Genomic DNA, 14,575 nt, shown 5'->3' with positions numbered 1-14,575 from the left:
GCGAGCTTCATCTTTTACCACACGGCTGATGCAGCAGGAGAATTGTATTAAAAAATATGAAGTGTCTATTATTAGATTAGGCTTCTACAGTATGCATTGGGTTTTATTATTAGATTGCTCTCTTGTTTCTTCTGAGCAGATCGAGCTGGAGGAGTGATGTGCGGGCTGGGTTACATTTTTTTAAGAGAGCACTTTCAGCCCGCTCTGCTCTCTTTCTGCAAGGACAGAAGGTCTCCCTCACACCCAGTGTGATGTGATGTGATTTGATGTGAAGTGCGTATGCCACTTTGTGCCCCGTGTGCGTGCGCGTGCGTCTCCGAGCCTGTGTGAACGCGTCAGAATGCGTGTGTGTGTGTGTTTTCATTGTGTGTGTGTAAAGGTGTTAAAGTGTTGCCTGGCTGCTCTGTGAATCAGAGCAGAGAGTGTTGCCGGGGCATTCTATCAGACCTCTTATTCCCCTCTAATTTTACTTTGATAGCCAATCTGGACCTTTAAGTGTGTGTGCGCGTTGGTGTGTGAGTGTGTGTAGTTAGAGCGTGACTTACCTGGAGGTCTGACATACACCTTCAGCTTTAGACATGCTCGGCCCACATGGTTCGGGTGAGGAGACGCTGTAAGAAGCAGAGAGATTGAAAGAGGAGATTAGCTGTGAGATAAAGCGATTTGTGCTGCTCATTGCTCTCATAAAGCGAATGAAAACATTTAATTTTTTTTTCTTAAATCTTGTTCTGTATCAGAGAGCTGTGAGGCTTATTATCAGGTGGCTGGTTGGACTGGTATAGTTCAGAGGCAGAGCTGTATCTATGGCCAGAGGGCACAAATGAGACGTGGCTCCCTGTTAAGTCCCACCTGTCTCCTCTCTCTGCAGACCTTGAAGTAAACAAATTACACTGATTTAGCCTAACCTTAGTAATATGCAACATTAAAAAGTGCACCTGCAATAAGACAGGGTCTCCAACATAAATGATATAGCTGGTCATCCTCTTTAAAACTGTCAACAAACCCCATTAAAGGACAAAAAACAATAATAAAGTGTAGCCAAGCCGATGCCATAGACCTCTATAGGTGTCCAATAACACTGACTTACACTGTTACACAGGGTTACATGTTCTTAATTATAAAGCAAATGGACAATGTAGTTTTTTTGAGTCCACATACAACATCCTGCTCTTTTCAATACTCCCTATAGAGCACCCAATGTGTATTCTTCCACGACTGAAAATAGTCCCAACAAATGCACTATAAACTCTTTAAACAACATTTGCTTTAAAGTGCCCAGCTGTTTTGGGAAATTACATAGCCCTTTTTAATCAGGAAATACATATTATTATTATAGATTTTTTTTACATATATTTATATACACTTCATAAGTACACCTTCCTAGTACCAGGTTGGACCCTTTTTGCATTCAGAACCCTAATTCTTCGTTTCATAGACTCAACAAGGAGCTGGAAACATTCCTCAGAGATTTTGGTCCATATAGCATCACACAGTTGCTGCAGATTTACCGGCTGCACATCCATGATGGGAATCTCCCGTTCCAGCACATCCCAAAGGTGAACTTCAGCAGATTTTGTTTATTTATTTATTTAAATTTATTTAACCAGGAAAAGCCTCACTGAGATTAAAAATCTCTTTGACATTAGCGTCCTGGCCGAGCAGCAGCACATTTGAACAAAGCTTCAGACTTCAGTTACAAACACAGTCAGCATATTCTGGTCACATAGCGGAAAGCCATTAATAAACAACCTGATGCATCTTCCTCCAACGCCTTCAATCTACTTTTAAAAAGATTTAAGGAGATCGGTTCCTTCAGACCCAAATCCTCTTGGAGCAGATTCCAAGCAGCAGGACCTGAAACACCTTTTTCCCCATTTAAAGATGAACTTTGGGCACAGATAGCAAAATGAAGCCTTGCGAGTGGGTCACAGAGCGAGGACTGTAGCTTCCAGCATCTTTTAGATTAATACAATTACATAAGAAAGAGGGAAGCAGGTTAAGAATTGCCTTATGAATAAGGACAGATGTCTACATGCCTCAATGCACGGAGTTGCTGCCATGTGATTGGCTGATTAGGGATTAGCGTTAACGAGCAGTTGAACAGATGTACCTAATAAAGTGGCCGGGGGTGCTTTCATCTGTTTTTAAACACCAGTCGTTGCTCAATGAGAAACTATAATACAATAAACCAACCGACAGACTCACAGTGAACCTTTGGGCGCTCAAAAATTGGATTCCTGCAAACACAAAGACACACAACCTTAACATAATCCATACCAGAGTTCTACCTATCTCCTGAATAGCATTAGCAACGTAATAGAAGATACCGTGGGAAAATATTGTAATGCTTTGTTCACAGGAGGATGACTGCAGAGTGTCCTTTTCCAGAGTCAGTGAGGGCTTTAATGTTGACTCTATTTACATAAAAATGCAGACTTTTGTTGCCTTTTTTATTCTTCCTTTAACATAAAACAATTCAATTAAACACACCAGCAGAAGGGTTATTGGCTTCAAAGAAATCAGCCAGAGATGGTAAAGTAAGGAAGCTGCTTTTCATGTAAGTTAACCCTCAATAAATTAATATATTTAGACAGTAATGTAGTCATTGAAGCAGCCAAATACTTTACTTGAAGACATTTATTGCCCCAAGCAGTTTTTTATATTATGTCCTTTTAAGTTCTGTTAACCCCACGCTCCCGAGCTTGTGATCTCGTAAACATATTTAGCACTTGAGGCAATGTAAACAAGCTGTGAGGGATTCAGTCACACTCACACTCACACCTGAGGGAAATACGGGGCTCTCAAATCGACCTGACTTGAATGTCTTTGGAATGGGGGAAGAAAAATCCATGCAAATTCCCCTCAGACGCAGCTCCCTGTTGCCGTGAGGTGACAGTGCGAACCGCTGAGCCACCGTGCCGCCCCGGCTGAATGGCGAAAAAATGAGAAAATGTTAAAAAGTTACTGTGATTCAAACTTCAAAGTGGAGTAAATGAAATTGAATCTGGGTTTTTAGTCCCACCTCACTCTGATGTGAAATGAAACTGGAGACCTTAAAGCAGACGGTGGCTGACTCTCTGACCGCTCGCACACACGCGCACACACACAAAGACACGCTCATACGAGGATGTGCAGAAGACACGCTTGCTGCAGGAGCGTGCGTGGAGACCCATTGGCCTTCTCCCTTGAGGAAGTCCGCCTCGCCAGAGCCCACGGCGACCCGAGAGAGGACCATCATCAGGATCCACAGCGCACAGGAAATAAATCTGACCCTTCCTGTGCCCTCTCCTCCCTCTCTTTCTCCACACTACTCCTCCCTCCCTCCCTCTCTCTGCCCTTCACCTCCTTTACACTTTCATGGCTTCCCTATAGTCCACTTCTTTTGCCTCAATTTTCTTTAAATCGCCCACCTCCCTTCCTAACAGCACCCACAGAAAGTATATAGCGGTTCCCTATGAGTCCCCACAGCTTGGTATCGAGCTATGTCTCCTGTTGTGCGTCTTTGCTTCAGGTTCCCTACAGTTTCCCTGATAAATGGTGACATTTCAGGTAGAAAAGTTTACAGAAAGAATATATATACCAACATCTACACCTATTCCTTTACCTGCCTCAGTCCAAAATCCATCACAGGTTGTTAGCTCGTCCAAAATGCCGCAGCTAGTATTTTAACTGGCTCTAAATGTGTAGACCATACAAGCCCTGTTTTAGCACCCCTTTCACTGGTTTTCAGCTAGACTAAGAATTACTGATTTTTTACTGATTAAACGTGTTCTGGTTGCCGTTTGAACTACGCTTGTAGTCGGAGTAATATAGACCAATCACGCATCAGCAGGCTGCGGCATGTGCAGGAAAAACAGTCCGTCTGGAGAGCAAAAGCAGGCAGAACGTAATCCACCGTAATTACACCCTGGCTCCAATCAGCATGAACTGACGATGATTTAGCTTCTCATTAATCTCTATAAACAGACATCTGCATGTACGTTCAGCTAACGATCTGTAACTGTAACTTGAGATGAATTCCCTTCACGCTGTGTCACGAAAAACGTTCAGCGTTCAGATTTCCCGACTTCCTCGAATGCATCAGATCGCTCCGACCTCCGTCCAACAAAAGAACATTTTAAAAGTGTTTTTCTCCTCTTGAGGACAGACCTGACAAAGCTTGAATTTTTATTTCTTACAAATCTGCATCATGATGTTGAAATTTCGGCGAAGGTAAGACCCATTAATGAAAAGTCCATCACAAGAAAACTGTTTCTCTTTCTGTAACAATGCAGCACATGGAAAAGGAAGTCTTGATGGGATCCGAGATTGGACCGTCTCTGAAAATACCATGCACCTGCGCGCACACGTTACGACACTTCACAACACACAGGTCTCACAACACCACCGCTCAAAGTTGCCATAGACAGTCTGTGGTTGCCATGGCCTGTGGTGAAAACAATGCTTTCACTGGGTGAAAATGGGAGAAACATCGCAGTAAAGAGCAAGTTCTGCCTTCTGGCTGTGAAAATGCTGTCATAATCCAAGGACTCGACATCTAAATTAAAGAAACATTTACAGGTAAGACCAAACGCTAACGTTAGCTGCTCAGAATTCAAGTTAAGACCTGTCGTTGTTTTCTTCTACTACTGAAAAATAGTCTGTGACTCTGGTGATGGCTGCAGCCGGGATAGTGTGGGTAGAAACACAAGCTACAGACCGGAATAGGTTTATGGCAGTTTACTTAGAGTTGTGAAGTAGTGTGTGTAGCATACTCAACAAAGTACATTGAAATGCGCATAATCACTGCTATTAATATAAAAGCATTAAAAAATATAAAAATTTCTTTTCTCTTGTCTTTATTTGCAGATTAAGTGTTGAGGTCACCCAAAAGTAACTGAAGGTTACTGTTTACATTTTTTAACAGGTAATTAGTAACCCTCCCAACCCTGCTTGTGCATGCTAACTGCTTATTAACCAAGTTGACGGCTAAGATCTTAGAGCAAGGCCCTTTTATTTGTTCCAGTTTCAAAATCAGTGTCATCTTTTAAATCTAAAAAATACATTTTTTAACAGGCTTTTGTGTAAACCATATTTCAGTATCCTTTACTCTCCTTTTAATAATATTTGAGCCTGTTTTTTTCTCTATCTCCGACTGTTGATGTGTTTTGGTTGCAACCGCCTACCTCACATATTACCTATCATTTATTTTATTGTTGTTTTAATGTTGTTTCATGGAAAGCACTTAGTAAACTTTGTATTTTAAAAAAGACTGATACCAAAAAAAGGTATTATGTGTTATGATTCTTTTTCTGTGTGCCCTCCAAAGAAATGTTTGCCATGTTAAAGTCCTATCAGCTCTGTTTCCCAGCACACGCACAATCCAACATCTCCTGAAAACCCATTGAAAATCAGTCAACCTCATCAAGTGGCAGCTGGGAGAAGTAAGGGGGCGGAGCCGACCTGTCAACATGTCAGCCACATGACAAACACACACACCAGCGTGCACACATGGGGCACACACTCAAACAGGTTTGGCCAAAGATCACCGGCAAATATCCAGTTTTTACTTGGTGGTGTATCAGAGACACACACACACACACACTCAGTCATCGTGAGGTCTGGTTGGTTAAAACTGTCAACATGCCTTCGTTCCACATCATTTATGACCTGTGCGTGTGTGTGTGTGTGTGTGTGTGTGTGTGTGACAGACAGTGAGAGACAAAAACAAGTGAGCTTGTCACTCAAGATGATGGACATGGCCTTTCACGCACTCACAATTGCTTGACAACTGACCCCACAACTAGCCCCCCCCAACACACACACACACACACACGCTCCAATCTGCTGGAATACACTCTTCCCTCAGGGGTCCCAGAAACACAATACCATAGTCAGCAACTATACAACTCTGGAGGGGCCCTGTCCATCCTTACATGAGAGTGAAAACAAAAGAGTGTGTGTGTGTGTGTGTGTGTGTGTGTGCCGACTGGGAAAAGTGCAGTAGGACATGGGGCGGCTGTTATCTTCACCTCTTTAGCGCTGTGACTGTCGCCTGCTGTGTCTTTGTGACGGCGCCGATGACAGACCGAGGCACAGGAATATTAGCGATGACTCTGAACTCGTTTTTAAAAGTTACTCTCCAGACAAATAGTTTCACTTTAATCTTCTCTCAGCAGTACAGCGTGTAATATGTTGGTTTCCACTGATTTCATTACCGCATTAGAGATAAAGCCTGAAGACTGTAACGCTACAACAAATTGAATTCGAACCTGTGTCATTATCCGTCAAGGAAACTATTTGGCTAGTCTGATTGCTTCCTCCGCCTGTCTGGAGGAGGAGAGTATCTCCGCAAGGTCAGATTCGCTGCATGGTGGCGGAGGATCCTCATCCCATTATGGCGAAGGTGAGAATGCATCATCACCTACTAAAAAGGTTGAGGTCAGTTTTCCGCCGACTGTGCAGCTGCAGCACCGGGGAGAATTGGAGAGACCTGTGGTGCTGAAGTCTGCAACAGAATGATATTCTGTTCTGACGAATACTGAACAAGACACCAGCGACAGTGAGTGTGGGATGACTTATAGAGAGTAACAAAGCTAGACGAAGGACTTAAGCGGGACGATTGTGCACCGATCGCGGGTTCAACTCCCGGTCGGCCGATCATTTGGTGCATGTCGTCCCCCACTCTCTACTCCCAGCATTTCCTGTCATCTTCAGCTGTCCTGTCAAATAAAGGCAAAAGCCCCAAAAATATATATATATAAAAAACTAAATATAATCATATTGGCACTATATCCCTATTGGCTGTCAGGCCAGGAGGGTGGGCCCGCCTAGTGGCACGGCCAGTATTTAATTAAAAGACAGATGGCTGAAGTGATTAGGGGGGCTCTGGAACAGGTGCGGGGGGCGTCAGCATGAGGAAATGTTTGTTCGTGTCGTGACAGAAGACAGACCGTCGAGTTTCTCCCTTTCTCTCCAGGTTTTGTTTCAAGTTATTGTCCGTGTGTTTATGTGACAAATGAGCTTTCAGCGGAAGCACCGACACGAGGATGTGTCGGAGCACGGAGAGCGAGCTAGAGAGGCGCCAGGTGGAGGGTCAAGCCCCAGATGACCGCTGGTATACATCTTCCCATGTTTGCCGAGACATAATAAAAACCGCAAAACTAAATATGGAGAAATCAATCCTGCTGACACATTTTACGGTTATGGACAAAATACTGAACCAGAGTCTCAAAAGTGGGTGCACAAACAACTAAGTGAAGTCACGGTGGTGACATCGACTCCTCTCCTACAGTCAGTTCTTCAAACATTATCACACAGGCCTTCATTTTCTTGACAAGTGACCTTTTGCGATTGTGTGAATTATGACTGTCCTCTCAGAAGAATCATCTCTCCCAGCTGGTCTCAAACGTGTCACAAGAAGCCCAACAGCTCTCGCAGCCTCCTCACAGAACAAAGTGTCACTTTTCAAGCGTGACGCCGCAAAGTTTGGACGTGGACTGAAACACTTTTGAAAGTCAATTTGATGTGCTTTTCTGTGATTACCGACTGATCTTGGACTTAAATGTCCGGATGCAGTAAATCTATCGCTCCCATCTGGCACAGCGAGCGGCTGAAAACAATGTTTAAGAGTAATTTGAAGCCACTATTTGTCGCTTGCCTTGTGGGGGGAATGATATCTTTTTAAGTCGGTTCAGAGAAACAGTCTCAGGGGGTTAGGCCCATCTGTGATACTAATACATCACTTGTTGAAGTGAGGAGAAACATCAATACAGCTAATATAAAAATGATTACAAACTACGCCTGGTGACATTTTTACCACTTTGCTGAGCACACCACTTATGATCCCGGCAGAAGCCGAGAGACACATCAAGAAATAAAGCGAGCGAGGGAGAGATGGGAGGTGTGTTTATGAGCGCCTGTGGGTGTGCGTGCGACATGGCGGGCTTTGTTTGAGAACTCTCTCAATCAACTTCTGTTGATTGCATATTTACATATCGTTTACAAATGCATATTGAACAGAGGCGCGGCGAACACGCGCGCACTCGCCTGCACACAGCAAACAGACAAACACCCTTCACCTACACACAAACACACACACACGAGCTGATAACCCACAGATGTAGTAGTACTCGTGTCCAGGCCTGAACTCGAAGCCCAGGGAGAAGGGGGTGAAGAGCTGGAACTTCTCTGAGAAGCGCAGGGGTCCGTCTGGACCGCTGGGACGGTTGCACTCCCAGCGTTTGAAGCCACGCATCCTGTGCTGGCAGGAAGTGTAGCCCTCGTGGTTGACCATGAACAGGATGTAGCGCTCCATGCGCCCGTGGGACGGAGGACCCTCGTAGTAAGGACAGTAGATGTCCAGATAGTCATTAATGTTCACCGCCACCCTGTACTCTCCGTGCCAGAACCTGCGAGACAGAAATAAAACAATAGATGTTTAGGAACATGCACAGAATCATTGTATATTTACTACCTATATATTGGATTTGTGTGTGCTTGCACAGCCTAAAGGAAGCTGCCATGAGTGTCCACTCAGTGCAGTCACGCTGTGGACTGTAATTATATAAAATTGTGAGATCGCTCGTAGGGCTTTTTTGTGCTTCCACGTGAAGATCTGAGGTCAGAATCAGAAAAAACATCGACCCTCAGAGACACAAAACATTGCTCAAGGACACTTGAACAAATGGACGTCTTCAAACCACCTGAGTGATGGTAGTTTGTACAAAAACAACCTGGAGGCTGTTTTTTTACTTATTGAATAAACAAGAGAAAGACAGAGGAATCAATAATACCTCCTGCGGTTATGGAAAAGTTTGCATGGTAACCAATTTGACTTCAGCGAGCTTCAGCTTCATGGGATTTATTAGCATGTTTGGAGTGTAATCTTTCTTTCCAGTGCTTGAATGAGCCTTTCATATGATACTCCAGAGAAGTGGGTCATGTGATGGTAGAGAGCACACATTACTACCACGGCCCCTACAGCGGTGTATCGAAGCGGCTGTCCTCTTAGTTTCATCCACATGCAGATCACTGTCTCTCCACTTTGTGCCTCCTCTCCTCGCTACGTTCCTCCTCCTGGCTCGCAGTCAAATAGATGCAGGTAACATATGGAAATACATAAGATGGTGACTCCCCAAATCCCTTCTCAACCGTCTCCGCAAAGGAAATCAGGGCATTGAAAACATATGGCGGCTTTTTTTCCAGGCTCTATTTGTGTTTATGTTTTGGTGCCAATGTTGCTCATATGCAAACGGAGCTCGTGTTTACAATCCCAAAGTCACTGGAGGGAAACAGTCTCTCTTAAAGGATGAGGAGGAAGATATTCAATATTTTTGTTTTTGTCAACAAATGTCTTTATAAGACGTAAACAATGTGGCTCTGTTTATGCTCTCCACATCTTCTCTGTGGCTTTATTATTTTTTCTTTAAAAATATAAACATACTCTCCACATCAAACAAAGGCACAAGTGTGTCATATAACAGCTGGGTACTGTAGTTTTTAGCAACACACAGTGCAACTGTGCGGCTCTTTGTGGGTTTTTATCATTTTTGGACAACAACAAATATCAGTGAGCTACTGTATATCTGCTTTTAGGCTATGTTGGAAATACTTAGTGTTATTAATGAATTCATTGTTGGTTTTTGTCTCTACATGGGGTTTGTTGACACTTGAAAACAGTCTTACACACTCTGCATGTTTACAGCCACAGTTTGATACTTTCATTTAATATTTATGGTGTCTTTGAACTCAAATTTAACTTAAAGTAAGAAGTTTTTCATTTAAATAAATGTCTGTTAAGTCACTATCACTGAATGAAGTAACACAATGGTGATTGAGCCTACGGCCCGCTGATGAAAGCCTTTGCATTTGCAGTATTACAGACAGGGTGTCTGTGGCGACTTTCACAGAAACAATCACAAGCGGCGCCCAGTTAGTGACGTGTTTTCCATCAGCCAGCAGTGGTTGGTCTGCCGGAGAGGGTAGGCGGAGCTAAGCGGCTGCTTTTCCGGTCTCTGCAAGTGTTGCGAGTAAACAGTAATCTACTATGGCTGAACAAACAAAGAAAAGATCGATGACTACAGATACAACTTCAAAAATAAGTGAAAATCCAAAGAAAAAGAAACAAACTCAACGCTCAGATGAAGCAAACAGTCTGAAAAGGAAAGCGACCGTCAGCCAGGAAAATCAAGAGTTACAACCGGAGCCAACCGTGGACGTCACACATGCAACACTGTCTGGATATCTGGGAAGTGTGCTCCCGCAAATACCGTTTATCGCCATAGGTTTATCCTGTTCAGGGTCGTAGGGGCCACTGGAGCCTAGAGGCGGGGTACACCCTGGACTGATCGATGACACATAGACAACCTCTCTCGCTCACATTCACACCTATGGACGAGTTTACAGTCACCAGTGAACCTAACGAGCATGTCTTTGAACTGTGGGAGGAAGCTGGAGTCCCCGGAGAGAACAGCCACACAGAAAGGCCCCCTGTGAGGCGACAGTGCTAACCACTGCACCACCACAAAACACAATCCATCAGTATTCTTTCTCAATATTACATTTTTCAGATATTTTATTGACTAGCACTCCATAAGTAATATGTCCCGAGGACGTGACTACATACTCTTTTTGTTTTTGCATCTTTCATACGACCCAAAGCCTTTCAAAACTCCACTTTGAGACATTCTTTAGAGATCCATCTAACACTGAACAAGCTGTTTAAATTAATCAGAGTGATATCCGAGTGTTTTATCAAATCTCTTGGTGGGCATGTGCGCAAGTCTGCGTCTGAAGCGCTCACTTCTTCTTCCTGCTTCTCATACTTATCCTCCTCGCCCACCGAGGCTAATTTCATTTCAGAAGTGCCTCGGCAAATACATTTAAAACATCAGCCGCCGCACGTTATCAAATCTTGTTTTCTCGAAGCTCGGTAAATTTGAGACGCAGGAAAAATGTCTTCAATCAAACGAGCATAAACAAACACAGTTGTCGGGCAATCTCCGCGCCTCAGATGGGGCGCTCACGCACACAGATTGAGCTTCTTAAACAAATTCATCATTTTCCCCCCTCACCTTGGCAGTAATTGATTGCCTGGAATGAAGACATTTCGGTCTAAGCACTTTTGGTTAGCGGGATATTTAGCTTTGGGACAAATTATCCCTATAACGGCAGTCCTATCCCTCTCCCAGAGGGCAAATCAGGAAGTGAGTTAGATGTGAAATGAGCGCCTTCATGCCTCGGTGCTCTATCAGAGAGAGTTTTGCAGGTTCTAAAGGGATCCTTGAGCAGATCATTTAGAGGCATTGATCCACTGGGGAGCTCCTCTCGGCTCTCTCCGCTCCCAATCAACTCTGATTAACAACTAAAAGGGGAAAAGCAGAGGGAGAAACAGAGGGAGGGATGTGCAGAATGAGAATAAAAAGGGCTGAGAGGAGAGAGCAGAAAGAGGGAGACTGAGAGGAAAGGTAGAGGGAAAGGAGGGATAATGAGACTGTACGAGATGAGAGTAAAGCAAAGCAGAAAGAAGAGAAAAGAAAGGAGCAGAAGAGGAGGAGGAGGAGGCCAGCTGGAGGAAGAGCAGATGGAGGAGGAGTTTTTCTGTCTTTTATTTCAATTTGAACGACTGCAGTTTCCATCTCAAACAAATGCACTTTGCCTATTGATTGTGCACGGACACATTTGTGGACGACTACCATCTGAGCATTAGCACTTTGGGCGTATAATGAAGTGTGTGCGCTGGCGTGTCTGGATGCAAATGTGTGCGTGGAAGCTCCGTAAAGTGGGTCTGGATGAGCGAGGAGGCTCAATCCAAGAAAAGGCTAATGTGCCAGGATACATTAGGTTGTATTAAGCCACTCAGCGCCCCTGCCCTGCTCCTGTGACACCGTCTGCATTTCTAATAAAGCCGGGAGGGATGAAACCGCATGTGTGTGTGTGCAGGTGTGTGCGCCACCAACGCTCTGAGTTGTTAAACAGTACATGTTGCAGTGCAGTTTTTTGAGGATGAGTGTGTGTGTGTGTGTGTGTCCCTGTGTCCCCCTGCTCTTCCTCAGGCTGTGTGTCATTTGGAATTAAACACACACACTGCACTAGCCAAAAAAGACACGGGAATGCACTCGCACTTACCTCATGTCTCTTTCTGGCAGATCGTATGTGTGCGATGTGCGTGTGTGTGCTTGCTGGCGCAGGTAGTGGTGCGGTTTTCCTTCAAAGTGCATGTTTGTGATTGGAGATCAGAGTTTGCATATGATTCAAACTTGTCAACAAATACTTTATAATAGAACACTTAATTTATTGTGATATTTTGTTAAATGAGTCAGATAAAAAAATACATCAGTACCAAGAAATGAGACTATGGGGAACGAGGGATTAATAATTGGGCATTTCAAAACAAAGCAGAAATAAATTATAGCTTAAGTGTTTGGGCGAATACTGTTTACTCACAAGAGAACAGCACAGGAAGACAAAGGTTTTACAAAATGGTCTTAACAACACTTATTTTCTACAAAACAGTTATAATTAGCTGTCCAAACAGTGGGTGGTACAGGACTGTAATTGAAAAGGGGAAACACAGGTGCTCTTGCCCACCAAAGAGCACCTTCATCACACTTCGTTTGAGCCTCTGAGCACTTCAGGCTCTTTGTTTCTTCACAGTACTGTAATTGTTCTGTTTCCCGGTCCTGTACCACAAATGTATTCCGTATTTTAAAAAAATAAAGTTGTGTTTGATATTGTAGCTTCATTTATGTATCATTTCCTTTTAAAGTGGTGAGCTGTTTCTCCATTGTTCTCTACAGTCTACTCTTTCTTCTTCTACACCTTCATTTATTTAGCAGTGGTAAGCATCGTATCCAATTCCTACAGCACAATCAAACCGTTTGTCAGGGCCTTTATAATAAAGTGTTACTAAAGCTGTTATAACGCTGTAACAAAAAATGATTGATTATGAAGTTAAGAATGTTTATGAGTATAAAGGCAAGTTCAGATCAATGACTCACAACGAGACTGGATGCAACTGCCAAAAGAATCCCATGACATCAAATCGTAAACATTCTAAAACTGGGCCGTTGACATCAAAGCAATGCAACGCAACGCAGCTGACCGTCTCCATAGCAACGACGCACTGACATACCCCACTACTTCTGCGTTAATACTATGACGTTTTTAATACTATGACTATTACCTAGCTGGATTTCTGTTCTTTATAAAAAGAAGTGGATAACAGTGACAGTGACATGCTCGCAATGTTAGCTGTAACACTGATTAATAAACGTCATGGACAGAGAGTTTGGAAAGAGATGATCAGGAGCTGTCTTCGGCTGCTGCAGTGCCAGAGACAGGGTGCCTACGCTAACTTAAGCTGTTTCCTGATTGGCTGAAGTGAAATAGCGACATCATTCAGTTCTAAAACTGCATTTGGAGATTTGACAAGTCAAATCTTTTGCAACTCCACGCAATGGCTTCAGACGCTCTGCAACTAACCAGTTCACACCGCTGCAATTTTCTCTGCAGCATTCTAAAACTGTTCATTGATCTGAACTGGGTTTAAGTTTGTCATTAAAATGTAACTTTACACCTGCTGAAAATCGTGTTTTTGCCGACCTCTAGTAGTATTACTTCACTCCAGTGATGTTGCAGTGTACTTCAGGGTGTGTCAGTACACTGTGACATCACCGTTGTGTCCGATTTAAGGCCCAATCAGACTTTTTTTGCAGATTTGCAACAAAGGAAAACCGTTTGATAAGGCTGCAGGGAAAAGTTTCTAGCTCTTTTGAGCTCAGCTAAAGCGCAGCTTAAGTTGCCGGTGGCTGGGTTAAGAACTAAAGGCATTTCACCTGTGGGTCAACTGATGGTCAAGTCAGTTACAAACTCCTCTAAACGACAGAACTTTTTGAGAATAGACAGAGAAAGGGAGATTTCATGTCTTAAGCTAACAGCTAAAACTAGCATAAGCCCCCTGGGTATGTGATGTTTAGCCAGAGAGGATATGTCTTATATCCTTTCTGATCGTGTACTTTACATGCGTAAGTAGCATTTTCTTTTAACAGTGAAATGTGTGACTCACTGTGAACCTTTGCCTTCTACCTGGCACTTCTATCTGTCTGTCTGTCTGTCTATTAGAAATAACTTGATTGCTGATATGTTAACTTGTCGACTTTGGAATCTTCCTGTTAAGTTTTAGTTAAAGAAACATATTTGAGACTTCTGCCTCCAACCAAATACAGTCAAGGTTAACTGAATCTTATTTGTGTCAACAGTTGCCATGTGAACCGACCCTAATGTCGAATGTAGCTCCAATGAAATGCTCACAGTGAGGTCTGTGGAATATCCACAGCAGCTGTAGTCCTCGAAAGTCACATTGCTGTTGCATTTATTTATGTGCCATGCCAAACAGAATTTAATTCGCCTCCAGTGGGCACAGCAGCAGAAGTCTCTCAGACGCATGTCTCAAAAGTAGAACGACACAAACAAAAACAACAACAAAAACAAACGTAGGCCTCCACAAAGGGAAAACATACTATGTGTAATCAGGGTAAGCTGACCCTCTAAGACAGGGATGTCAAACTCAATTTCACTAAGGGCCGCAATGGAC

The 14,575-nt window shown here is 43.5% G+C and overlaps 1 protein-coding gene across 1 annotated transcript in view; it reads right to left on the bottom strand.

The window, feature by feature from the left end:
* Positions 1-14,575, bottom strand: part of efna2a (ephrin-A2a) — an 88,469-nt gene that overhangs the window by 1,820 nt on the left and 72,074 nt on the right. The window contains exons 2-3 of the mRNA XM_069662042.1: positions 8,098-8,390; positions 546-611 (exon numbers count right to left, since the gene is read on the bottom strand). Of these exons, the coding sequence (XP_069518143.1) occupies positions 546-611; positions 8,098-8,390 (359 nt within the window). The remainder of the gene's footprint in view (positions 1-545; positions 612-8,097; positions 8,391-14,575) is intronic.

The sequence above is a fragment of the Semicossyphus pulcher genome, unplaced genomic scaffold (assembly GCF_022749685.1).
Source record: "Semicossyphus pulcher isolate SPU_LCO1_2020_fin unplaced genomic scaffold, fSemPul1.0.p SCAF_14, whole genome shotgun sequence".
Lineage (NCBI taxonomy): Eukaryota > Metazoa > Chordata > Actinopteri > Labriformes > Labridae > Semicossyphus > Semicossyphus pulcher.
The sequence above is the reverse complement of the archived record's forward strand: the minus strand, read 5'-3'. Positions and strand labels throughout refer to the sequence as shown.